This window comes from Limulus polyphemus, unplaced genomic scaffold (genome assembly GCF_000517525.1).
Source record: "Limulus polyphemus unplaced genomic scaffold, Limulus_polyphemus-2.1.2 Scaffold346, whole genome shotgun sequence".
Classification (NCBI taxonomy): domain Eukaryota; kingdom Metazoa; phylum Arthropoda; class Merostomata; order Xiphosura; family Limulidae; genus Limulus; species Limulus polyphemus.
Window position 1 is genome coordinate 203,696 of NW_013665956.1, and position 27,847 is coordinate 231,542.

Below are 27,847 nucleotides of genomic sequence, written 5' to 3' on the forward strand. Positions count from 1 at the left end.
AAACTTCCTAAATAAATATCAAACTTTATTTTTTCAGAAGAACTATATTTTTTCTGTTATTTTCTCCACCATAATTCTATATGGGGTTAGTTGATTTGAATGACCTTATAACCACCATAAAAAATTAAGTCTGAATTTTGTTTTTTTCTGTCTAGAATGACTGCATATTGTAACAGGAAAACAGAATTGTTTATTCTATTTTATGGTGAACCTTTCTCAGGTCACTTGACCTTGAGACAGTTAAGCTGATTAAAAGTGATAACAAAAAACGAAGCACTGATTACAATAAACAACATTTTTCCTATGTATTTATATGTTTGGTCAGGACTTAGTAATTCTGATAACATTATCCGTGATCACAATAAGTGGCATCCAGTGTATTACTATATACAAATAAATTCTTAAATTTCAGCTATTTTTCTTTAAACGTAGAACAGTAAATATAAAGAAAACAATCTCTACTATTTGTTAAGCCACATCGAATTTCACGCTAGCATGACTGATAATTTGGCAGTGATGAATTTATATTACTTTCATTGTTGACTTTACTGATAACTATACATTACTAGTAACTTTACCAACAAAAGTAATTAGGAAGCCTATAGAGGTCATTATTAATAGCTCGACCTGGTTATAATCCATCAATTTGAAAGCTTTTATCTTTATTTCTAGTAATATGATTGATGTGAAAATAAAATGGAGAGAGATTATAAAGGCTACAAATAAATTCATATTTAAGCATTCATAAACAGGATGTCTGTTTTAAATTTTTTAAAGTTTAACTTGTATAGTCATAACACTTGCACTTACACTTATTTTGGATATCAGCAATACAAAAAAACATCTTGTATAATTACTCGTATCATTACACAGTTTATGTATATGATGTTATATGCAATATTACCACTGTTGTTTATACTTGAAACACATATATAAGAGCTCAAAAAAAATTCTTTAATCACTCTTATATACTATTTACTCAAACTACAATATACATGAAACATCTGGTAACTGTATTTCATCTAACTTAGGACACCCTAGCAAGGTTACATCAATGCATATCATCTGTTCTAACATTCAAAAGAGTTGGGCTTTTCCAATACTCTCAGTGTAAATGTATGACTACTCAGTTCTAAAGGTTATTCTTTTAAAATAATTTTCCATGTTTTTTTGCTGAAATTGGTATGGAAACATTTTTTGTCATTCTGTTATGGAGGGTATTAGATACTCTGTTTGAAATATCCATTATGGATTATCTTTCTATTGGCTTTCAATTTTTGTAAACTTGAAGATTTTCAATACAATCTATACCTGAAATTTTGTCTAACTTGGAATGATTAATGAATATTTATCAATTATTACTATCATTTATTTTATCAGCTAACCTCATTGATTGACTACTCCCATCAAATTTTGATTTCTTTCTAAGAATAACGTACCTCATAGAATATTTAGCTCTGCCAATGACACCTCTGGTATTTTCATTTTTATATATATATGTTTCAAATTATAATATATGCTATAGTTACACTGGTATTAAGCATAGTGTCTTTGAGTACCTTCACAGGATATTCAAAGTTTTTAAATTTGAGTTTTAGTTCATTTCTGTGGCAGGTGAATGACCTGGGTATTGCTCTAATCTTCCATTTCTAGGTGTGGGTATAGATCTCAGTCTAGACCTCTTAAATTTAATTAATTAATGTTATGACATATATATTATTACAGTTACAAGTACTACAATTAGACTTGCAATTATTAAAAATGAATTTGACATTCTCCAAATATACTTTTCTACAAATGAATGTTTATTAGCTATTACCTTAACATGTTTCCAAAACTCTGCAATGGTTAATCCAGGTTATCTTCTAGTCATACTTTTATTATCTTTTAATCTTTGTTTAATAACTTGTAAATTTCTAGTTAATTTCTAGTTAATAATATTCTGTCACTACCCATTGAAAGTTCTCTAAAAATGGGTATCTTAATCTTTAATGCTGGGTAAATGTATATAATGCTACTTCTGAAACGTGAAGGTTACTTTCCCCATGTGGTGAACACTTTTGCATTAGTGCTATATATATCTGCTAACAGTTACATGTATCAAAATATGGCCATCTTCCATGGAAGTATACCAATGCAAGTGGAAAGTATTCTGCTGTTGGTCTGCTAACAGGGGATTTCCTGCTGACAAGCTTTCTGTAGCTCTTGTAGCAAAATTTCTCACCTGGCTCTTCGACTGTGGGTCTTCAGTCTCCTCGCTTTCTGGATATTAGGCAGCCCTATTTACCTTCCATTTTTTCCAGTGCCCTTGTTCTTGCCATGCTCATGCGTTCCTCCCAGATAATCAGCCCTTCCAGAGTAGGACATTAATGTTGTCCTCCATGCCCTTACTTTACCTCCATTTGAACCACTTTCCTCGTGTTCCTTGTTTCATCTGTTTCTTAAAACATATTTCCTCCTTCTCTTAGTCTGTGTAATCGAAAGTTGGATTTATATGCCATTGATGTTTCACATACCCTTTATCCCCCTGCCTATTTTCTCCATTATTCCAATCGTTCCTTTCTCCCCAAGACCTCAGCAGCTTGGGAAGATTGTTCATCCTTTTCTCCTATTTCCCTTCTTTCTATATACCATCTTTACCCTAGACTGGATTCGGATAGGCTTCTGTGTCTGGTCAGGGCCCTTCATTCTTATGTGGCATGTACTGCTCTCTTTTAGTGTCCGTGCAAATGACTTTTTATCCTATAGCAATCCTCCTCTTTTCATGATATTTTACCATCTATCTTTACTAATTGGATCCACCTTTTGTGTCATTTGGCCTACTCTTCCCTACTTTGTTCCAGGTTTCCTCCCATCAAATCCAACATTTTGCTTTTTCCCTCGCTTCTCGTCTTCATCCTCCAATGGAGAAGATTCTACAGTCTGGCATGTGGACCACTCCCGGTATGTTCATCTTCCACTATCTTCATCATGTCAGGATTTCATCTACCATGTGTGGCCATTCTCCAAACTTCAGTGCGACTTCAACTGGTAAGTTTTATTCATATTTTCTTTCTTCTTTCAGGGGCCCTTATCTCTTTTTATCATATGGATCTTGTTCTGTGCAAGTGGTGCCTAACCAAGTATTCTTTAACTCTAAACCTGCACTGTACAGCCATCTTGACTCATGCTTTATTTTACATGGCTTGACATGCTAACTGTCAAGAGGGAGTGTTCTACAAGATCACTTGATGACGAATAACCTCACAATATTTTTTTTCATAAAAGTGCCCATCCCAGACTGTACCACCCATGGACTACATGGGTAAAACAGAAGGGAATTGCTGTCCATCACTGCTTTTCCTTGAGTGAACAACTTGGTATGGTCTGCTTTTTAAAATAAAGTTTTGTGGTCACCCATTGCACTGACTTCGGTGGTGACGTTCCTCTGGACTCTTTACCACATTGTCACCCTCCTTTCCTTGAGTGGAGTATGAGAGTCCTTACCACTTTCCAGCTCCAAGCTGCTGGGGTGGTTGACCATGGAGGCACCCTCCTGAATGAGTTCCACCAAGAAAGGGCTAGAACCATTCAGGCGAGATGAGGACGGTGGTGCTCTGCTGGTGTAGATGAGATGTGGCCTCCTGATTCCATTTACACAGACACTGGAGTTGAGCCATTACCTTACTGGGTGATGTGGCCTCCTGATGCTATTTACACAACCACGGGAGTTGAGCTGTCACCTTACTGGATGACTTGGCCTCCTGATACCTTTACTCACACATGGGAGTTGAGCCATTTCCTTAATGGATGACTTGGCCTCCTGATACCTTTACTCACACATGGGAGTTGAGCCCTTTCTTTAATGGATGACTTGGCCCCCTGATACCATTTGCATAAACAATGGGGTTGAGTCATTGAAATTGCAGTTCACCCCTATGATTGAGAGACCTCATCCTACCTTCATGTGGATGTTGGTACCCTGCTAAGAGGTTTTAGATGAGACTGAACCAATCACCATATGTCCTCACAGATGTTGATTCTATGCAATTAACATCCTTTTGATACCAGATGTTGATTCCCAGATTGATAGATCAGCGACGATCCTTGTGTTATACCCTGAAATTGATGCGGGTCAATAATCCCCGATTCTTGGGTTTGAGGTGAAACTGGAATGATCCTCATTATACCCTCTCGTAGATGTTGGTACCTCGTGAAGAGGCTTTGGACGTAGTTGACTTACCGAGTACAGTTTGTCGTGCCCTAGCCACTTTACACCTCTCAATTTCCGTCGTACACGTTCCACAAATGAGTGAAGAGTATACCTGGCTCAGAAGTGGTGCAGTTCCCCTATTATGATCTTCGGATCTATCTCTCTCATTGTCAGGGGTATCGTTCAGATGCTTTCGATGGTACTTCTTTTGTTCCCTTGCACTGGACCTTCCTCCTTTTCAATGTGAGGTTCTAGCTAATCTTGTGAGAGTAAGTACTGTATTGGAAGTTATAATTTTCCTATACTAAAAGTGTATTTCTGATAGGTACTTATTTTTTTTCACTCTTCCCACCCCTTCCTCCCCACTTCTGTGATCACATCTTCTGCCAAACTTCGAAGTGAAGGTTCGGTAGAGGAGTATAGAGGAAGTCACGTGCATCACATGAGCATATCATACTACTATTGGTTAAGAGGTGACACATGTTGATTTACATGAGAGACATGTTGAGGGAGCAGAAGGCTTGTGGCATGCGTAAAGAAAGAGTTTGCATATAGATGGCAGCACTGAAGAAGAATAGCTAATCTTGTGAGACGAGGTAGCTATCAGAAATACATTTTCAGTATAGGAAAATTATAACATCACATAATTCTTTAATTTTGATCTTTTCTTTCCATAGACAAAGCATAACTAGAAGTTATAATAAGTATAGAATAAATTCCTTACTTGGGTGTACATATACAGATAGATCTTTCTGAAGTTTAAGTAGTCTGTTGTACCTACTTAAGCTAGTTTAGCATAACTATGTCTGTTATTAGAGATTGCTAGGTATAGTTGTTTTACTAGTATTGTCATTGCCAAATTGCTACCCATTGCTATAGGTAAATTCTCCATTCTATACTATATAAATAAACTATTTGTTGATTTTAATGGAATTTCAGTATATATATCCTTTTTTCAGTCACTTCCTTACTGACAAATAACCATGAATAATATAAATAAATTTGTTCAGAATTGGTGAGTAATGCAAATTGTAGTTATGAAGGTAATTTATTTTCAGTACTTTCTTAAGTCTGTCAAGGGGTAAGAAGTCTGGTCGTTGTCTTTTATTTTTCTGTGGTTGACCTTCTAATGTTGCAAATAAAGAGAAGTGACTACAATGTCATCACTAGTTTCCGAGATAGAAAAACAAAATAATATTATGTAATACTAATTATATAAAAATACATCTATTAATATAGCTTGTGTGTGTGTCCTATGTTGTAAATTAATGTCTTATCTAAAATTAGTAAGATGGTAGATTCAATTTATATCGTTATCTATTTTACTGGGAGAGAACTGAAATCCACAGCAATGTGTATTTGAAAAGAACGATACTTTATCTTCTTTTACATGTTTCAGGACCAGTAAATGTGGGTACACAGACAAGAGTAATTTGTAAAACATCGACATAGAATAAAAGATTGGAAGGTTTTCAGTGCATAATTTCATACATGAACCCTGAAGGCATTAATTTTTATACAGGGCTGGAAAAGTATAGCAACGTATAGCTTGTTCTGCAAACACAAGCTCATTCTTTTGCATACTTTTATGGGTTTATAATCAGTTGTGAAGATCAATTTTTCATCATTTTGATCAAGCTGCAGAAACACAAAACCCATTTTGAAATTAGTGGTATATTTGGTATAACCTTCAATTGTGTGACAAATATATTTGCGCATAAATTACTTTCATGTACCATGAGCGGTGCCAAATAAACTGGTGGCCTTGACAAGAATTGGTATGTTCTCAATAACCAATGAATTATTGATGGAACTGGATGCTCTTTCATGAAACCGAAACAACCAACTGGACAATGTACAGGAATAATGTTAAAGTTTTTGTTGGATATACACCAGAAGGTCTGATAATATTTGTATCTGATGCTTATTGTGACTGTGCAAGTAATATTCAAGTAATTGAAAGAAGTGCTCAACCTGATCTGTGTGATCCTGGAGATTCCATAATGCTAGGCATGGGTTTTAATGTCCAGGACATGTATCAAATTAAAGTACAGAGTAATATTCCTTCCTTTTCTTTCCAAGAAAAATAAACTTTCTGGTGGAACAGTTTCAAATGATAGAAAAACTACTACAAGTTTGTACATATAGAAAGAATGATTGTCTCAGGTACAAGTTATAAAATTTTTACTGCACCAATGGATAATTGTGAGTCAGAACTTGCCACTGAAATATGAACATTATGCTATATGTTGTGTAATTTCAGACAGTGTATTGTACCAAAAATGTGCATAAAATTTGATTGATAAACAACTTTGTAAAACAGAAGTACTGGGTGTAATTTTCATGTGCCTTTCTGAACTATGGTACTTTAAAAATATTACAAATAACTTGTCTTCTTTTAACTATTTTGGTGCTGAATAGAAATTTAATACTGATGTCACAGCTCTAGTAACATAATGCAATAATATAACAATCCCAATTCATAACTTTTGAACTACACAATGTATGATTTGTAAACAATTATGTAAGCAAACTTGCAATAAACTATTACTTTTAAAATTAACTGCATTTGACACTCGTGCTATATAACTGTCTAAATCATAGCTCTTGCATTAAACTTAAATAGAAACAGTTATGTATATATAAAAATAAGCCCCTCTTCGATAAATAAATTTACAATATTTTTTTAGACTATATATAAAGATTATTTTCAGTTGATGCACAAAGTCTACTCATACAGTTTGCACCAACATTTGCTATCCCCTTTAATGTGGAACTGGTAGTTCTGGAGGTCCAACACCCACCTCATGATCCTTGCACTGTCGATTTTTCATATCTTTCTGGTGTCACAAAGGCTGTTTCCATCGTGAACTGCCAACCTTTACTGGGGTCAATCTTGGTAAAGAACTGCGTCATGAGATTCAGCTTCCAGAAATCTGTGTAGAATCAGTTGGAGCTGTCCCTCTTCTTCACGATTACCACTAGTGAATAGTAGGCTGGATTTGAAAGCTTGACTTCTTGCTTTATTAGGACTTTCATTGCATAGTGCATCTGGTAGGTTCACCTTGACTGAATTCCTGGTCATGGCTCAATCTTGTGTTGCACAAAGTCTGTCTTGCTTGGTCTGTCTATGTAGACATCTGTATGTTGGCACAGTAGATTTTGTAGCTTTCTCTTCTGCTTGCTAGTCAGTTCTTCAGTGATGATATCTTAGGTTCAGTAGGGTTTCATCTTCTATGATGAAGACACCATCTTTTGGTTCTGCATCTATGACAGCCACATCTGCAATGTCCATCTGGCTCTCAATAGCTACACCTGCTAGGTCTTCTTCCTTCTCAAAGTACCTCTTAAACAGATTTGCATGCTAGATTTTCATCTTCCCATCCACTTTCACCTTATAGTCTATTCTGTTGACCACTTTCTGCACATCAAAAGGTCATTTTCACATGGTGAGTTTGTTGTTGTTTATGAGTAACAGAACCAAGACTTTCTGTACAACTTTGAAACGTCGATACTTGGTCTTCTTGTTGTAGAAGTGCTTCTGACTGCATACAGACTTTCTTGATTGAGTTGACAGGTCTCCTCCAGTCTGTTTCTGTTTCTCACTCCAGAATCTTGTTCTCCTGTCAACAGTTCTTTCAATATCTGCATCAAACTTCACATTCTTCTTCCATACAGTAACTAGATAGATGAAAATCCTGTACACGTTTGTGGTACTTGTAGGTAAGCAAATCATACTGCCTGCAGGAACCTGTCTCAATCATGTGGTCTTTCTTGGCACATCTTCTTCTGCATGCTTTTTAAGACTTTGTTGACTCTCTCACAAAGTCCATTACACCTGGGTTTGTATGGGGTGGTAAAGAGCTGTCTGGTGCTGAAAAATCTGCACACTTCTTACATCAGTTCTGATGTAAAGTGAGTCTTTTGAAAAGCCTACTCTGTAGAAGACTTTTAGGAGGGCTTCTGCTACTCCATCTATATCATTGTCAGTGCTATGGCTTTTGGGTAATGTGTTGCACAGTTGGTTACTGTTAGCATGTACCAGTTGTCCTTGTCAGATGCAGGTGCTAGTGGTCCAATCAAGTCCACAGCTACTTTGCTGAATGGTTCTTGTATGAGAAGCATCTGACCCAGTGGCACCTTGGCCATTTTCCCTGTAGATACTGTCCTTCGGCAGATATCACATGATCTGCAGAATCTGGGGGTCATCTGTGATGACCCCCAGTCAATAGAAGTTACTGGTGATTCTGTCTGTCATTTTTTTTCTGTTCCTAGGTATCTTCTCACAATTGATTTACGAGCCAACTTCATCACTTGAGTCTGGTATTCTGTTTGTAATATTCTCTTTAACTTCCCCAGTAGAACTGCCTTGATAGATCCGGTACAGCACTCCCTTCTGGTCCTAATTTCTGTATATCCTTTTCTTTTTGTCTTGTGCTTGATTTTCTCCCAGACACTGTCACAAAGTTTCTGCAGTGAAGTGTCTTTCTTCTATGCTTCCATCAGTTCTTTGTAGACCTACATTCTGGATGTTACCTTCTGATACTTGCAGGGGCTTCATGTATTGCTTACTTTTTTTTTCTTGAGCTCTTGTGGTGACTACAGAATCCTCATCAATCTCCTTTCTATCTTGTTCTTGCAAACTTTTACTGTCTGGTATGTTGCTGATTACCAAGTCATATATTGGTGCCTTCATACATATGGCCTCAAGGTCTCCCATATATTGTGGAGTGTCCATTTTTATTCTTGCTGTGGAAAAGTTTTTCATTGTTTTATCAGTCAGCACACACAGATGTGCCTCGCCATCATCTGGTCATCAGATACTAGACTGATTCGTACTTCTGCACCCATTGGACTTTCATTTTCTTGTTCTATAATCTGGTAAAGGAAAACAGTAGTCATATTCATCATGGTGGAAAAATATGACAGAATATAGCCTGAGTGTTAGATTTTTGGCACAAGGTTTTACAATAGTTATATTTTCAAGAACTCTATAAATCATACTTATAGAAGAAGATTTGTTTTTAATACTATAACATGAATAAAAAAAAAAAATTGCATTATCTCACACAGAGAATACTTACGATGAAACTGGTCTGTTCTTTTGGAAGTCATCAGTTTCTTTGTTTTTCTCTATTTTTGAAACTTATGGATTTATAACATGAAATGTTAAATCATAGTTTATGCAAATAATTGCCCAAAATTTTTCTGTGGCCATATTTTAATGTTTATTAATGTTTTTTTAGTGTTTATGATCTGTAGTACTGTATTTCACTTATGTGCATTAATATTTGTATATTTAATTCTTTTCAGTGTTCCCATGCATCTGTTCTTGCCTACAGACAAACCCAGCAAAGGAATGCTGAACTTTTGAAAGAATGGGAAATGTCGGGCCAGAGGAAGGTAGTTGTGAAAGTGGATGATGAGATGACCTTGTAAGTTAAAGATGTACATGTATTAAGTACAAGAGCACTGGTGGGTCCAGTATTTTCAGAAGTGGGGGGGGGGGACTTAATGTGCAGCCAGGGATCAAGAGGACCTCTTTTAAGTGAGAAGAGTACAAAAAGTGACAATCAAAAATATTGCAACAGTTGAAATATAGTAGAAAATAATTAAATACATGGTAGGCTTACATAAATAACCTGAAAAAAAAAATTACATTGTCTCACATGGAGGATATAATGAAACTGCAGTCTGCATAAACATTGTGTACAAGTTATCTTTTTTGCCATTCTGTTCCAATATATATAGCAATTTTGAGCACAATTGTCAGGTGCTGCAGTTTTGGGCCCTGACCTTTGGACCAGCATTGGCACAATATGTGTTCTGCCAAATTGTTTGAGTTTTTTCTCATCACCTCCTTTCCCCTGTGCAAACACCATTACATGGACAACTGGTTACTGTTGGCACCATCTCTTCGATTAGCAGAACATCACACCTAGATTTTACTTTCAGAATTAACCAAGCGAGGCTTCATTTTCAAAGCTGAGACATTTATTCGAGCTCCAACACTTTGTCCAGAGATCCATCTCTTTGTGGATGCTTCACTTCAGGGATGGGGTGCAAATCTCAACGGTCAGGAATTCCAGACCTCTCTACACAATGTTTTAGACCTTCTTGCTGTTCAAAAGGTGATGTCTCATAGCCTGGATTTATTAAGGGGAAAATAGGCTTCACTCCAACAATTCCAAAATGTTGTCTTGCATTTCCTGTCAAGGGGCACTTGGTCCAGGGCTCATTGTTTCTGAACCTTGGATCTTCTTTCTATGGACCACTCCTATCATATTACCCTACTAGATTGCCATGTTCCACAGGTGATGACTTCGGTGGTAGATCAATTGTCTTGAACCAAACAGATTTTCCAGACAGAATAGATACTGTATCACAAGGTTTTCTGTTGAATTGGCTCTCATTTTGAAACACTGATGTTGGTGTGTTGGACATTCATTAGCACACCCAACTACTGGCAATTTGGTTTCCAGTACCTAACATTTGGGCTTTGGCAATAGATGCATTCTGTCAGCACAGGATTTGATTACAACTGTAGGCCTTCCCACCTACTTGTATGTTATCCAAGGTACTAGCTATGGTTCGTTCTAACCCATTGTTGGGCCTTGTTGATAGCACTGGACAGGCAGCTAAATCCTGGTTTCTGCTTTTACAGTACCTTCAGGAGTGCCTACCTCTTCCACTTCCTGTTTAGCCATCTCTGTGGAGGCAGCCATGATCTAACATCCTACACCCGGCCATCCAGAAACTCAAATTTCAGGCATGGAGTTTATGCAGTCCTTCGTATGGGATTAGGGTTTAATTTCTAAGGTTGCCATGTATCTGTCTCAGTCTTTGCTTAGTCCCACAATGGACATTTATCAATGGAAATGGCACACATATCAGCAATGGTGTATTGAGAGGAGGTTGAACCCACTTTATCCAGAAGTGCCAACCATAGCTCATTTTTTGACCTGTTTTTTTCACATGGGTTTTGCATCTTCTACAGTCGCCTTATTTACGGTGGCCTTATCGACTACTTCTAGATACTTGAGACAAAAATTATTTGAGTCCATAGTATTTTCCAGCCTCCAAGTAGTTTCAAGTCCTTTGTCCCAAATGACCGCTTCAGTTACCTAACTGGTATATTAAGTTGGTATTACATGCTCTTTCTCAACATCTGTTTCAGACCTTAGCCTTATGTACCATGTATCACCTTTCCCTTTAGGTTTAATTTTTTGTAGCTGCTGACCTACAGATGTTGCTGGTTGGAATGGTTTGCATTGATTGTGCACAGGATACTTTATCATTCTACCTACATCCTCAGACCGGTTCTTCTTCTCTAAGACACTGGCAGAAAGGGATGGGGATAAATCCTTTTCATCGAGACATCTGATCGCTATTTCTCACTTCTATGACTGATTGGTTCTCGATCACCTGTTACGTCCAGTGAGGATCTTGAAGGTTTTGTTGCCCGCACTAATGCCTTTACAGATGCCAGACAATGACTATTCCTTGGGATCATTCAGTTTTCCAGGACTTATCCCCAGTTGCATTGATAAGGTGGGTATGAAATTAATCCATATCACTTATTCTGGGCTCTCCTTGAGGCGAGGAGACTTTAGTGAGTCATGTTTCATCAGATTCATCACATTTATATGCCCTTAGTGACCTGGTTGAATTGCCCACTGGAGGACATTGTGCTGGCTGGTTTGTGGACCTCCCCCAATACTTTTATCTCACATTATTTTCAACTAACCCATGTACCTATCTTAACCACATCTGCTAGATTATACAGAGGGATGAGTATTTTCATTGCTACTCTTGTTTATCTTTCAGGGTCCCTTACCTCATTTTCACAGGATCTCACTCTGTGGCAAGTGTTACCCAGGCAGGTGTGCTTTATCAAACCAGTTCTGCACTAGCAACCACTAATTCAACATACTCTATCTAGCTTGTTTAAAACCTCAATACTTTCCCATTTTACCCTTTACTACATCACACTCCTACCTGCTAGCATAAGGTCTGGGGTACCTTCCATAGCCATGCTTTTACTTCCCATCTTATTGTCCTTTAGAAGGATAGAGCTTAAGCATGATGAATCAAGTGCCATTATGAATCACCAAATGAGTTTGGGGGGGACATGGTATTTTAATTCCTCTAACTGCTCCCCTGAATACCATGAACTGAAAGTTTCATTTTAGATTTCAATCTGATGGCCTGTTTAGATCACTAGCCTATAGCTTCTTAAAGCTAAAATATAGGTTGGTAAATCATATCATGACAACCAAGATTGCAAAACAGTGATTGACTATAACTAATAGAACTAGTATAATAGTTATAAGGTCTAAACTGGATCTGTATTCTTGAAAACTATTTCGATTATCCTTCTAGGGATTATAAGTGCCCTATTATCATCAGAAAAAAACTGGAGAAATTCACAATACTAATGTTTTTGTGTGAAGCATGCTAAAATCAATCAAGAATCAAAACTTGAGATTTAAAAATATTTTTGTATACAAAATTAAGTACATAAAACCTTTAACTGAATGAATTTCAGCCGAGAAGTGTTTAAAAAGAAATGTGTGAAAGAACAATTTTAAGTTTATTTTGAACATTTTTAATTCAATGGCATAATATAGCTATCACAAATCTTGGATGCTTTTCTCTGTGTTTATGACCTAGGAAAGTTATATGATACCACATGGTAGTATGGTTGGGTGGACATTTACCCACTTTTATCTAACTTATTAAAGGAAAGGTCTTTCAAGTTACATGTCAGGTCAACACTTTCACCACCTTTCACATGGAATTTCAGCATTAAAGTCAATATTTTGACTGCCACATTTCATTTTCCTTTTAAGTTAATCCTATTGCATACAGAACAACTTTTCTGTCAGTTACAAACTGTCTCTGTGCTGAGGATTTTCATATTACCTTTCAACCATCAAATGTTGAGAAGCAGCTTCAAACCACTTTTATTCGGAAATGCATGCTTTTGGATGTGTTTTTACAACCTGACCTTGACCTCCATCTATAAGTTACTCTATTTCTTTGGTGATGGAAACAGTTACTTTGGACCCTTTGTTAACAGTTAGATGACTTTTAATCCCCACATAAAGTAACTAAAAGGGAAGTGTACATGAGCAACAAATATTCTGATGGTTGTATCTTCAACATTCTAGGGAGCAGACAGGTGTTCATTGTTCTTGATTTATCATTCCCATCCCACTTGAGGTGGATTCCTGTGTATGGTGAGGGGACCTCCCAGAGGGGAGGGTTCTGTATTTTCAGTTTACCTCTTGTGGGATCTGAACATCCACCCACCTTTTTGCCGTGCATGACAATCCATAAAGGGGAGGAGAGGATCTTGGTGGTTGAGGGGTGTTAGTGGCACTTTATCACATCACTTTGGCCTTGAATTCCTGTAGATGGGTGACCTTGGGGTCAGTTGGTTGGTTCTGTTGGGCTAGGATCGACTAATTACTAGTGTTTGGCATTCTCAACAGATGTTGTGGACATTGTCTAATGCTGGTGTTTGGCTATAGTGCTCACAAATACCTGGTGTGGCTACAATGTCCTTGTTTGGCATTATAGTGTGTCCCCTTGTAGGACTCCACGGTGTGTAGAGTCAATGGGCACTGAATAATTTTCTTATGGATCCCCCAATTTCTGAAAAAAAACGAATGAAAAACAGTTAATATGTAAGCAACCACATTTAGAAGACTGAACAGCAGTCTCCACCCCATTCTGCATCTATACCTAGTTATTTCATCTTGCATTCTTTATCAGACAAACCTTTAGGGCAAATGCCTCCCTTTTTTTTATCCAGAAAAGATTAGATGGGCTTCCTGGCTCTCCAAAGTCAGTGAAGAAGCTGTGTTCTGGGGATATTTTGGTGGAAACATCTGCACCAGAGCACAGTGAACTCCTCTTGAATTCGAAGGCCATTGGGGATATACCTATTGAGGTTACTCCCCATGCTACTTTGAATTCCTCCTGAGGAGTGATTGTTGAGAGGGGTTTACGAAGCATCCCCAAGTTGGAGATCTTTACTAGTTTCTCCAGCCAAGGATTTTTTGCTGTGTGACTTATCTTCAATCATAAAAAAGGAATTATACTGCCAACTAATGTTCTTGTATTGACGTTTACATTGCTATGTCCACCTGCCACTGTCAAGGCAGGTTATCTGAACTGTAAGAGACAGCCTTATATTCCTAACCATCTCAGGTGTTTCCAGTGTCAGCGGTTTGGACATTCAAAGGTATTTTGTCGTAGTTCTTTGACATGTTCTAGTTGTGGTGGCAAAGACCATGATGCCTACCAGTGCCAACTAGACCCTCAGTGCGTCAATTGCAGTGGTTCTCATCCCTCTTACTTACAGTCTTGCCCTAAGTAAGTAGAAGAAAAAGAGGTACAATGTTTAAATACTGTAAATAACATTTCTTACCCTGAGGCTTAGAAGTTGTTTTCCCCTGTTCCATCTCAGACATATGCTGCTGCACTCTGTTTTACAGCTACAGTGGGAGTGCAGACACATCTTTTCATGCCTCCAACAGAGTCTTTCTCTGATTATGTAAAGAGACTTTTGCCCTCTGTGGATGCCAGAGTTGACAAGTTTATGTCTACTCCTGTCTCTGTCTCTGCTTGTGGTGACTGCTAGTGTCCAATCCCTTCAGCCCCAAGGTGCAGGGCCATTATTCGTTTGCACCCTCAGTCACTGAAATCTCCTTCTATTGACAGAAACATACCCAATCGACCAAGGGAGAGTTCCATGGAGGTCAACAGATCTCTTTTTGGTAAGAAAAAACGTCGTGGTCACAAGTAAAAGGATTCTCTTCCAAGTTTACCTCCACGTAAATAAAAATGGCCAATTTGATACAGAAGAACTGTTGAGGTTTCCTTTCTAATTTGGATGACATTAAGGCCTTGATCAATTCCTATCATCCCATGTGTCTCTCCTTACAGGAAACATTCCTGAGACCTGCTGATGGTGTCACCTTTTGGCAGTTTTCTTAATATCGGAATGACATGTTGTGTAATGGACGAGTTCATGAAGGGGTGGCACTGCTTCCTGATACACCCTTGGAGACTGTAGCCATCTTTATCTCTGCGGGTCATACCATCACTGTATGTTCTCTGTACCTGTCTCCTGGAGAAACTTATGATCAATCAGGCCTTGATGCTCTTACAGAACAGTTGCCGTCTCCCTTTTTCATCTTAGGAGAATTTAATGGACACTGTACCATTTGGAGTGGTGCTGATATTAATGGGAGGGGTCGTTCTGTGGAGCGTATGCTCTCAGATCACAACCTGTCTCTCTTCAATACTGGTTCATTTACCTATTTTCATACACCCAGTCAGTCCTTTACTGCTATTGATCTTTCTATCAGTTCACCTTCACTTTTTTCTCATTTTCTCTCGGAGGGTTGACAGTGACCCACAGGGCGGTGCTCATTTGCCCATAATTTTGAGGGAGGTTGGCCGTGGCCTATGTCACCCAACCCAAGTGCCACAGTGGAAGTTGGACCAGGCCGACTGCCTCGTTTTCACTTCTTTCTCTCAGATCTCAATCCTGCTGTCATTAGTCTTCCATTTAATAATTACAGCATGGAGGCAGTAACTGATTTTATCATTCAAGCAACTGTTTGTTATATACCCTAAACATCGATACATTTCCCATGGTATCCTTGTCCATGATGGTCTTCTGCCTACCAGCAGGCACGGAAAGCTCAGAAATGGGCTTGGGATACTTTTTGCAGGTATCCCACTCTTTCCAACCTCATTGCTATCCAGGGCCAGTGCACATGTTCATCAGGTCAGACGTCAAAGCCAGAAGGAATCTTGGATTAAGTTCACAGCCAGTATCTCTTTTACCACCAGTTCCAAAGTTGTCTGGGAAAAGATTCGTAAGGTCACTGGGAAGTATGCATCCCATCCCATTTCCACCTTGCTCTCCAATGGCCAGGAAGTTGCTGACATACAGAGCATCACTGATACTCCCTGGGAGTGCTTTTCTTATCTCTCCAGCAGTTCTGTTTCTTCCCCTGCCTTCTTGGCCATCAAATCTCTGGGCAGATTTATCGCCTCTTTCCTTTTGGGCTGATCATCTCTATAACTATAATCAACCTTTTACATTGGTGGAACTTAAGCTTGCTCTTTATCGGCCTGGCAGTAAATCAGTCAAGCCCGATGATGTTCACTATGAGATGCTGCATCATCTCTTTCCTGCCTCTCTAGCTGTTTTTCTGGTTTTTTGAACTGAATCTGACAGGAGAACGTTTTTCCTGATGCTTGGTGCAAGGCTATTGTCCTACCTTTTTCTAAGCCTTGGAAGGATCCTAAGATTCCTTCTAATTATCATCCTAATGCTTTGACTTGCTATCTCTGTAAGATTCTGGAGAGGATGATTAATGCTCATCTTGTTTGGTTCCATAAATAACAACCTCCTCTTGACTACCCAATGTGGTTTTTGTCGACAGTGCTTTACTGTGGATCACTTGAAACCTTGATCAGGGAAGCCTTCCTCAAAAGAGAGCATCTTGTTTGTCATCTTTGATCTTGAGAAGGCTTATCACACCACATGGAGGTTTGGCATTTTATGGGACCTCCATTCACATGGGTTATGTGGCTGTTTACTCATTTATATTCATAACTTTTTATATGACAGATGATTCCAAGTCCGTGTGGGTTCGACCCTTTCCTTCACACAGGAACTGGAGTCCCTCATGGCTGTGTCTTGAGTGTCACCCTTTTCACTGTCGCAATCAATGCTATCAATAAACAACTTCTTCCTACAGTTGCAAATGGCCTCTATGCCGACGACTTCCACATTTCTTGTCAGTCATCGAACATGAAATTTATTGAGCAGCAGCTTCAGACTGCCCTCACTCGCTTGTTGAAGTGGACCATAGCAAACAGTTTCACCTTTTCTTTCTCCAAAACGTTTGCATTCATTTTTGCTACCAATGGGGTTTACAGTCCAATCTCAAGCTCCGACTTGGTAATGATGTTTTTACCCTGGTTCCTGATACAAAGTTCTTGGGCTTATCTTTCACCATAAATTTACTTTCATTTCTCACAACAACCAGCTTCGTGTCAAGTGTACAAGGGCACTGAATATCTTTTGTGTTCTCTCTTCCACCTCTTGGAGAGTGGATTGATGTTTAATGTTGAAGATCTATTGTGCCCTCATACATTCCAAGCTGGATTATGGGTCATTGGTTTATGGTACTGCCAGGTCCTCTGCCTTGAAGATGCTGGACACTGTCCACCATTTGTGGCCTCGGCTCTGCATGGGGGCTTTCTGCACTTTGCCAGCCCGGAGTCTGTACACTGAGTCCTATGAACCTCCTCTTCACCTCCACCGTTTGCAACTTTCTTTGCAATATGCTACCAAGCTCCGATCCTTACCACTGCATTCCACCCATGATTGTGTCTTCCTTCCTTAGTGGGCTATGGTCTTTCAGAATAGATGGTCTGCCATTCCTTCTTTTGGCCTTCATATCTAGGCACAGCTGGCTGAATTGAGTCTGTCATTGGATGCCATTGCTGAGTCCAATGATCAGCTCATCCCACCATGGCTCATTACCATCCCCACTTGTGATCTCTCTTTCTGTCACCTGAGAAAGGCAGATATTGCTGATTGGAAGTACTGTCTTCTCTTTACTGAACATCTTTCTGTTCCCATTTTTTTGAATGGTTCTAAATGAGGTGACTTTGTTGGCTCTGCCATGGTTTGTTGTGGCTCAGTGGTTGCTCACAGAATCCCCTCTACAGTTTCTGTGTTTACTTCCGAGTTATGTCCCATTTCTCTTGCTTTAGATCACATAGAAGCTAAGCAGTACACTGACTGTACTATTTACACTGACTCTCCAAGTTCTGTATTGGCCTTGGAATCGCTTAACGTAAGTTCTCACCCTGTTCTCGTCGATATTCAGAAATGACTGGCCCACTTTTCACTGTCTTCTGTTTCAATCAAGTTTTTCTGGATACCTAGCCATGTTGGTATTCACAGGAACAAGCTGGCTGATGCTGCAACTAAGTCTGTCTTCTCTGGTGTGTACCTGTCCCATATGTGGACTATGGTCCAGTAATCAAGGCCCAGCTTCGCACCAGTTAGCAGTTGATTTGGGATGAGCAACTCCATAACAAACTTTTCCAGATCAAACCTACTGTTGTTGTTTGGCCATCTAGTTTACATAAGGATCGAAGGGAGGAAGTTCTCTTGGCTAGGCTATGCATTGGTCACAGTTTTTTAACCCATCTTTTTATGTGGGGTTGATCTGCCAATGTGAGGCCTCTGTAACACCGAAGTCACAGTTGCTTTCATGCCATCATTATAAGTGCAAATGGTGGTACCATTCTAGGTATGTTTTTTTTTCTTAGGATTTACCCCTGACTTTGGACAGTGTCATTGGCAATGGTGACACTGTCCAGCTTGACTGTGTTTTTAGCTTTTTGCAGACCATAGGCCACTTAATTCTATTTAAGTTTTTTTTCCTAGGAGACAATAAATTTTTATAGCTTACTTTTTAAATTTCTTACTAGTTTCTTCTGTAAGTTATATTCAGGAACTTGGTGATAGTAATTAATATTTTTCAAGGTACATCACTGTAGGGTATAACCCCCTTAGTTTTACACTTATAAAAAATTTCTAAATTTTTTCATGTAATCTTAATTCCAAAATATACTCACCTCCTCTCACACTACAGCTATTACTCAACTGTTAGGGTTTCCTTCCTTTGCCCATCTGAGCATTGGTCTGAATTTTTTCACTTGTTCCAGTTTTTATTCCCCACTTAATTGCCCTTGGCAATATCTGTCACATGATATTCTCCACTTACATCAGTGTGCTCTCTCTCCTGGTACTGTATATAAGCATCTCATTCAGATAATATTATCATTTTTTCTCCACAAATCTTTCACTAACAGGTTTCTCTGCACTACGACTGTTTGGCAAGCTGATATATGGCATGAATTCCAGGATTATTGTTTCTAGCATAGAAGCCAATCAGCTCTTTCCTATCCCACCTCTGATATCTATTGTTGCTCAGTAGTTGGGGGTGGGAAGAGTCACTCTCATTTGAGATTGTCCGTGTGCTTATTCGTAGTGAGATGGAGAACTACATTCCATCTGGTGGTGTTTTTCCGAGTGGCTCTGAGGCTGCATTTGACGGTGATTTTAGATATTCTAAAGAGAATTTATATTTGCTTTTTCCCGTGCCTTCCTTTATTCTGTTAACTTCTCAGGAGGCCACTTTGGGATCAGCTGCTTCCAGTTCCTTCTCTTCATTTGATCCATCAAGTGTGTGATGTTTTAGGACTTTCCCTGGTTACTTTTGAGCCTGCACCTTCCTTGATGACTGAAAGGTCTGAGAGCAGATATTTCATTCTACCTCCATCCATTGCTATTGCGGTTCATGCAGGATGGTTTACTTTTCAGTTACATGAAGGGATAGCTATGCCTTGTCTGCCACATTTGTCGAAACTACGTGATTTAGCTTACCAACGCCAGTTGGACACATATTCAGACTCTAAACGAATAGACCTGCTCCTTGAAATTTGGGGTTCTGGAATGGAGTCTGTAGTCAACCTGAGTAGATTTGAATTGTTAGAAATGGTTTAGAGAAAGGCTTATAGGATGAAAAGATTGTCATGTGAGGACAGGTTAAGACAGGCTTCGACAAATATTTTCAGATCTAGGAGCCAGGAGTGTCTAACCTAACTTCACTACTGTTTGTGCCTTGATTATCTGCACCTCCATTATCCGCGATCCTTGATTATTTGCAGTTTTTTCCTTTCCCCATATTTTCTCAAAATAATTGTGCCATTACAATTCCAGACAATAATTTACATGTTTTAGAGAAATTGTTGCTTAGAAATTTATTTTGGTTGGAAAAGTTCAGGTGTTGCATGATATCTGGGGTGTTCGCTCGCAGGATCTGGTGTGCATTCAAATTGTAAGTCAGCCGGTTCAAGCCTAGCCTGTTTTATTTTTAGCTAAGGCAGGAATACAAAATATTTGTAGCTTGGTTCACTTTATTTGATTAGTGATTAAAAACATAGTATACAAAAACACACTAAATACAAATCAAGATTTCTTAAGGATTTCACTCAACTTCAGTTGTCATCTTCTGTTCTGTACTACACATTAGGCATTCTTTAACCACAGATGCATGTTCAGGTTGTGTTGGGGTGTTGCCCAGTTATACATTATCCTGTTACCTACAGATAATTGGTATCTTCAGTCTGTTTTATCAAAGTCTTTTTTGTAATAATTCCCAAGCATAGACTTACATTAATTTTGACTTATTTTTTACAGGCATTGATAGGGTGTGAATGCACTTCTTTGTCTATAGCAGAAAAAAGTGTCAATATTTATGAACTATTTACACCTATGTTAGCAATTAAATTCAACTAAAACAGGAATGGGCAATCAAAAGAGGAAGTACTATAGGAGAAAAAGTGGAATTGGACTCGTGTAACTCACAAAATTCATAGAAATCGAGCGTGACCGACTTACCAACTGACACTTGGTTTTTATTATGATGACTGACGACGTTTATAATTTTTCATGATAATTGAATAAGCGACAGTAGAAATATTATAATTTAAAACAAGGAACTTAAATATATGGAAAAATTTTATTTAGATTAAACAGTGAGCTAACTAGTGAGATACATTAGTGCCTCGATTATCCAGTTTCTATTATCCGTGATTTTTGCTTTCCCCGGACCAGCATAGATAATCGAGATACCAGTGTATATTTATTTACTTTCACAGCAGTGAGTGCATGCTAATATCACAGGATATCAACAACCACTTGATAATTTTGCCTGAACTAGCTGCCTTTGGTCCCATCTGAGTCTACACACACACACACACACACACTGATTGGTTGAATAGAGAAAAAGAAGAAAAAATGGCATGAAATTACTAATGTGTTGTGCAACTGCAGTGCTTCATTTCTGAATAAAACATGAAGAGTTGTTGAATCCTAGAAACAAAGTTTGATTTAGGACTCTAAGAACGTGAAAATAGTTCTGGACTTCCAAGAGTCCAGAACTATTATAGATTCAAGTTCTATTTAGCACAGCCTATGCACGAATAAAATGGGAGAAAATACTAGGTGCCATGATGAAATTTTTGTAGCCATGGTGACCTGGGGCCTGTTATTTGTCGAGGCCCAAGTTAAGATTACGAAATTTTCTTTTGAAAAAACAGGAGTTAGAGGGGATCTGATTGTGATATGTAAGATTGTTAAGGGATTTGATGGTGTTGATGTATTATCTTTTTTTTTGTACTTAATGGTGATAATGGTAAGACTAGGGGACACTAATTTTGGCAGGGTAGGGGTAATCTTAAGCTAAGACAGCTTTACTTTTTTAACAGGGTAGCTAACCTTTGGAATGGGTTGCCTTCAGATGTGGTAGATGCAGTTCATTCAAGGGAGCTTAAGTGAAGGCTTGATAAATATTTAAATAATAAGGCTGGCTTTGAGAGTTATATTTTCACTAAAAAGAAGTTTAGTGGATGGGAAAGTCTAGATGGACCATCAGATAATATGTGTGTGGCGATATATATAATGGAATAAATAGCTTCAATACCATTAATTACCTTAATCATCAATAGGTGATTAAAATCACTACTATGAAACAATAATGAACTTAATACAAAATAAGAATTAAAAAGATTTTGATAAGAGTTTCTATTCTCACTCCCAGTTGTCACCTTAGAGTCATAGTGGATAATGCCTGTGGTAATAGCTCCCAAATGCACTATGACTTTATGGTGACAATTAGGACTGACAATGGAAACTCTTATCAGAATCTTTTTAATGCTTATTTTATATATGCGTATGTATGTGTGTGTGTGTATATGTCTATAGTGAAGTTAATTACAAAAAGAAGACAGGTTTTAAGTTTGATATTACTATAAGTACAGTGGAGAAATAGTAGTATTAGATGATTGAGTGTGAGATTGAGGTCTATATTTTTTCCTGTGAAGGATGGAGCTTGCACACCATGCACGTAAAGTGGGGCTACTGACAAGTATTGTTTGTGATGCTGGACGAACCCAAATAGCTGCTGGAAGTAGAACAGTCCTTGGCATCGGTCCTGGTAGGTGCATCCTTTTTAAAATATATATTTTTGAATTTGCATCTTACATTCATTTTCACATTATTCAGAAAGTTGTGAATTTTAATAACTAATTTGATATTTATTATTATATATGTGTGTAACATACTATATTACACTGATTTTATATATGATTTCTGTCTGAAGTTTAGAGTTTACCAAAGTTAGGAGCTATCACAGACACTTAATATGAGTCAAGATGCTAGTAGAGATCTGGAAAGGATTATTATTGAATGTAGTGTTGGCAGTATGGGTTGAAAATTTCTGCATATCACTGAAATCCACCAAGGGTTGAAGAAATATAATACTACTAAATGTTCTTATAAGAAATATTGACTCTTTTTCAAAAATTATCACTTCTCAGTCCATTTGAACTGTGAAAACAAACTTCACAGCTTAATTAAATTAATCTCTTAGACTTCAGAGCTGAATACCAGCACATCCACCCTGTGCAGGGAATTCTTCAGTGATTTAATTCATAAGGGGTTCATCAAAATTACAAATGCACAATGTATGCTATAATGATGACTATGATCACTGAAGTTAGAAAATCATCATTAGAATATTGAAACTTGCTACCTGTTTTGATTTGGTCTTAAAACAACATTTAGGGCTGAATCCTGAATTTCTCATTAAAGCTTCACATCCTTTTCAGTGTGCAAAACTGACACAGGAGCAGTGTATTGAACAATTTTATGACACAGTGAGTCACATCCTAAGTGTAATGAGCCTGTTGGTTTGTAGTGAATCAGTTGCAAGATCATTAATGACTGCATGCTTTACACCAAAAACGGCTAGAAACTATGCTAAACTTTCCTTGGTAATTTACAGTAAAGGTTAAAATTAAGCCCAGAATATCGGAATGCATTTTAATTATCCTTTTGTTCAGAGGAAGCACTGGCCATACCATATATATATCTGCAATGTAGTTATATAGATTTCAGTGAGTGTTTGTTTTACTGATACATTTAATTTGATGATCCTTTTTTTCTGAGTTACTAGTTATTTTAGTTATGAATTCGGATTTTTGTGAGTTTGAAGTTGACTAAGATAACTGCTACTTCAAAAGTTGCCTCTCACTATGTTGAAGTATCTCAGACTTTTGATCAATGAAATTTATTGATTCAGGGTACTTAATGATAGATAGTACTTTATCTAAAATATTTTATTGTAAAAGGTGTAGGAAAGTTTGACCCAATGCCTGAGGTAGGTTGTTAGAAGCTTTTAATATGGACCATCAAAGCACTTAGGTGGATCCCTTCTAAGATAGAATATTCTCAGACATAATTAAATTTTTTGTATCCAGTTGGGATTTGAACCAGTAGACATCACTAGTTCTTCCATGCAGTTGGATAAAATGTTTTCTTCTATCTTTGGTTATGTTGCAAGAGGATTAATGTATGTTTACAACCTTCATACATCCAGTTTACAGAGAAAGTGCCACCTATATGCAGGATACCTGCATGGAGACTTAGAAACAAACTACCTGAATATAACTAAATAAAGATATATTCTATGGGAGTTACAGAAGGGCCTATGCTATAGCTGCAGCAATTCTTCTGAGACTATACCTCACCTCTACTCACAGAATAGCTTGATTCCTATGTACATCTGCCTATGAGATTTGCATGCCACTAGCTACTAGTGCATGCATATATCAGATGCATTTTTACACATTCTAATTGACCCTTCCTCCAGACGTTTTCTTTATTTCATCCATTGGGATAGAGTCTTCCAGTTCTGTGCTCTTCCTTTTGGCATTCTGTCTGCTCCTTATATCTTCAGCCTCTTTGGCTGGCACAACCCTTGTTTCTTCTGTTTCATCAAGTGGTGTCTTGGTCTTCTCTTCCTCTGCCTCATTTCAGCACTTTCTTACTCCAATCACACATCTTTCTATTACATGGGGGGTTATTTCTTTATCTTCGTGTGTGGAACTTGTCTGGTCCATTACCTGTAGGGCTGGACTCGTTAATCATGTAGCCTTTTTCTTATTCTATTCCTGTTGTCCTTCAACTCTGTGCATCTATCAATGGCAGTGGTGGGTTTTTCAGTGTTAGTCCCTCTGGCACTCTTGGGCTGTTCTGCTGTGCCCCACCTTTTGGCCTTGGTCATATGGTTGTTTGACCATGGAGTGTCAGTTTCCACTATTGCGGGATGGTTTTTTTCATTTTTTGTCATCTCCATTCTTTTCTGATGTTTCCTACCTCACTGACCCCTTTCTCTTACTCCCAAGCCTGACTGGAACGTTGAATTTGTTTTTTTACTATCTTTCTCTGAAGACATATTTCCTCCTCGCTTCTAGTTGCTGTTGTTTGGATATACATGCCATTGATGGTTCCCACACACTCTTTCACTACACTTCCTCCTCTACCCAAACGTGGCCTTTCTTCCTAAGACTGGCTACTCATTCTTTCACATTTCTTCACATCAAATTTATCAACTGTCTCACTCTTGTCTTCAGGTTTGCATGTGGATGAATCCACAAACGTGTGTCTGGTTATTTTGTCTCATATGGGATTTTGACTCCCTCCAGTCACAGTTATTCAGTAAAATTACACACCATCTTTGAGAAGGGTAAGTAAATTTTCTTTTACATTAACCTCATCTCACCTTCTTCCCACTTCTAGGATCCTGCCAGCTGGCTGGTGTTACTTCCCAGAGTATGCTTATTCCCCAAACTCCACATCAGGATAGGGATAACACCTTTCTCAGACATCCAGTGAGGATCCAGGCACTTACCCAAATCTCCCCTTTGCAAATTCTCCCCTTTTCTTCAAGTCGAGCTTGGGAAATCCTTGCCACAACAGTTCCTAGCTGCTGGGGTGGTGGACCTTGGAGAGTTCTTCACTGATTGTGTACAGCACAATACAGTGGTAAGTAGGGCAGTGGTGGCACTGTCTGTGCAGGTCACTCTTCTAACAGCTAGTGTGTCCTCCTCCTACAGGAGGATGGTTTTTAACCGTATCTCTGTGTCCAGTTAAGTCGAAGTCAGATACACACTATATGGTCTGATTGCACCCCAACTACACACTTCTTGGCTTGCTATCTGATACTGTGCTAGTGCTCATTCAAATATTTTGCCTATCCCTATAACACTTGGAGCTCTTTTGCTTTTCATTCTCTTTCCTTCTGGGCATAGAGTACACCCTGGTCAAGTCGAGATGTGAACTCCCATGGCTGTGCCTGTATGGAGCCCCTGCCATCAGATATCACACTCCATGGGCTTTTCCTTTGAATGCTTTCTGAAAAACTCATCTAGGTTTAATGTTTGCAATTTGCACTGGCGAGATATCAACTTGGATGTTAACATTTTCCTTACCTGAAAGTGTATTTCTGATGGATACTCATCTCTACACACCTTCCCACTTCCGGTGCAATTTTGTATTACCTCATTTAAGAATGGGGTTAATTTAAGTGCAAGTGCTTTGGGGGAGCTACTTTGCAAGGAGGCTGTGTTGCCTTCCTATTGGTAGAGGGTTAATATTGCATAATGATGGTATCATGCACTAGCACAGTTCACATTAAACATGTTTTTAGGTGGGAGGTAGCTCAAGGCTAGTGGCATTCACATCTCATAGGAGGTGAGTATCTTTCACAAATACATTTTCTGGCCAGCTGACATATCAGGAAAATAATGTCTCCCACCAATGTCAAGTCATGTTAGCAGAACATTGGTTCACTGGGGAAAGGGGTGAAGACAAAAGACTTTTTTCCTATGTTTGTGATTGATGACTGAAACTGCTGTTAACCCAAGGATTCACACATTTCTAACATCAACTTGCTTTATGACACAGGTTATATGTAATTCAAATAAATAAGCAAAACCACAATTACCAAAATTTTATGTAGTTAACATAAAATTTGTGGATAATGGCTACATGGTTCAGAAGTTCATATTGAGATAAAACATTCAAAAAATAATAGGTATATTATGTTTTTCATTCTTAATAAACAAGTAATTGTAATTTCACTTCATAAAGACTTAGTAACATAATCTGTGAATATTTCATTCATCAACACTATGTAGATTTCTTCAGTAACACCACAGAGTTCATACAACTTGAAAGAAATAAAATTTCCTGACCATATTTACACATATTCCATGACCTTTCACACAAACTTAGTAGGGGCATCAGCTTCACTATACTGTCTTCTGCTTTTTTTTCTCTCTGAAACACCTCAATCTTCATGACATTGGGTATACAGTTTTTAGCTTTCCTGGTTTCTTCTATCTTCTCTTTTTTTTTTATAAGTGATATCTCTACAACCAATCTTTGCTAAGCCAAGTATTTCAGTGTTGTATCAACATATTTTACTTTGTTATACATAATGGGTGTTTTTGTTTTGTTTTTCCACGAGTTTGCTAGCATTCTTGGCAAGAAAAGACTAAGTATACTTTTTGGATTCTCTTTCTCAGAAAACTTTTAGGTGTGTATGTGCTTCAAAGCCAACTTTGATCTTTCTATTTTCCACAACATTTTGCTGTTTCTACATGTATTTTCACCAACACGACAGTTGTAGTTGCAGCACTAATAACTTTGGCTTTTATGAATCTCTTCAGAAGAGCAGTAACCATCTCTTTCAAGTGGCTACATGTGAATGCCATTAATGGTTTATAACTTTGGAATAAAATAAGGAAAGGTGTTGTTTAACTGTTTCGAGATAGGTCACGGGTGAAAGGCCATGTCACGACATGAATAACCAATTGGAAGCTCAGAATGTCCCCCTAATGGCTTTCTCAGCCATTTTAATGGTCTTGACACCATTTCTTTCTTTTGAACCAATATTTTAACAAGATACGGTGTGTCTTTAGTCTGCTCGAAATTTCATATTATTTTAGACTAAAATACATTTTAGTTACTAAAGTTGATAAATTATAGTGGAATTCTTTGATATTAATGTAGTAATTTATGATTTTTTAGTTATTTAAATTTATATATAAAACCTAAAAAAATATAGTTTCATATCCTCCATGTGCAAATTTTTTTAAATGCTTAGCAACCAAGTACAAAGATCATAACTAGAAGAGATAATTACTTCTTTATTTACTGTTCTATGTTTTAAGAAAACTCAGTTTAAAAACTTATTTCAAAATAGTAATAATCTATATACATATATAATGTAGAATAATTGAAATGTGACTGCATTTTACAAAATAATAGTCTACTAAAACACAGCCAAGACAAGTTACTTTGTACAGACCAAAGGTCAGTTTTATGTTATTTGATAAAATAACATGAGTTCACATGAGCCGCATCATTGTAACTTCTGTGTTGTTAGCCAGGCATGGCTGAAAGGTCAATATGATAAAAATAATAAATATATAATATGTATAATGTTATGAGATTTAAGAATTTAGTCTAAACATTCATGTTTTCGTTTTATAATCTGTGTTTATTCTAGAATGAAAGAGGCATAATTTATATTTATTTCCTAATTTTTATGGTGGTTACGAGAATGGTAAAATTTCCCAAACCTATACAGAGATTAATTACTGAAAATAACATAAAAATATAAAGTTTTTTCT

General features: G+C 37.7%; 1 protein-coding gene across 3 annotated transcripts in view; it reads left to right on the forward strand.

Moving 5' to 3' along the window:
- LOC106457568 (peptidyl-tRNA hydrolase 2, mitochondrial-like) overlaps positions 1-27,847 on the forward strand; it is a 74,670-nt gene that overhangs the window by 42,022 nt on the left and 4,801 nt on the right. The window contains exons 1-4 of one of the 3 annotated variants that reach the window (XM_022383560.1): positions 2,846-3,030; positions 9,506-9,627; positions 22,190-22,302; positions 24,948-25,193. In XM_022383560.1, the coding sequence (XP_022239268.1) occupies positions 2,971-3,030; positions 9,506-9,627; positions 22,190-22,302; positions 24,948-25,171 (519 nt within the window). In that variant the 5' untranslated portion in view covers positions 2,846-2,970 and the 3' untranslated portion in view covers positions 25,172-25,193. Of the gene's footprint in view, positions 1-2,845; positions 3,031-9,505; positions 9,628-22,189; positions 22,303-24,947; positions 25,194-27,847 lie in introns of those variants that run through there. The other 2 variants (XM_022383559.1, XM_013916999.2) reach the window with 2 other exon arrangements.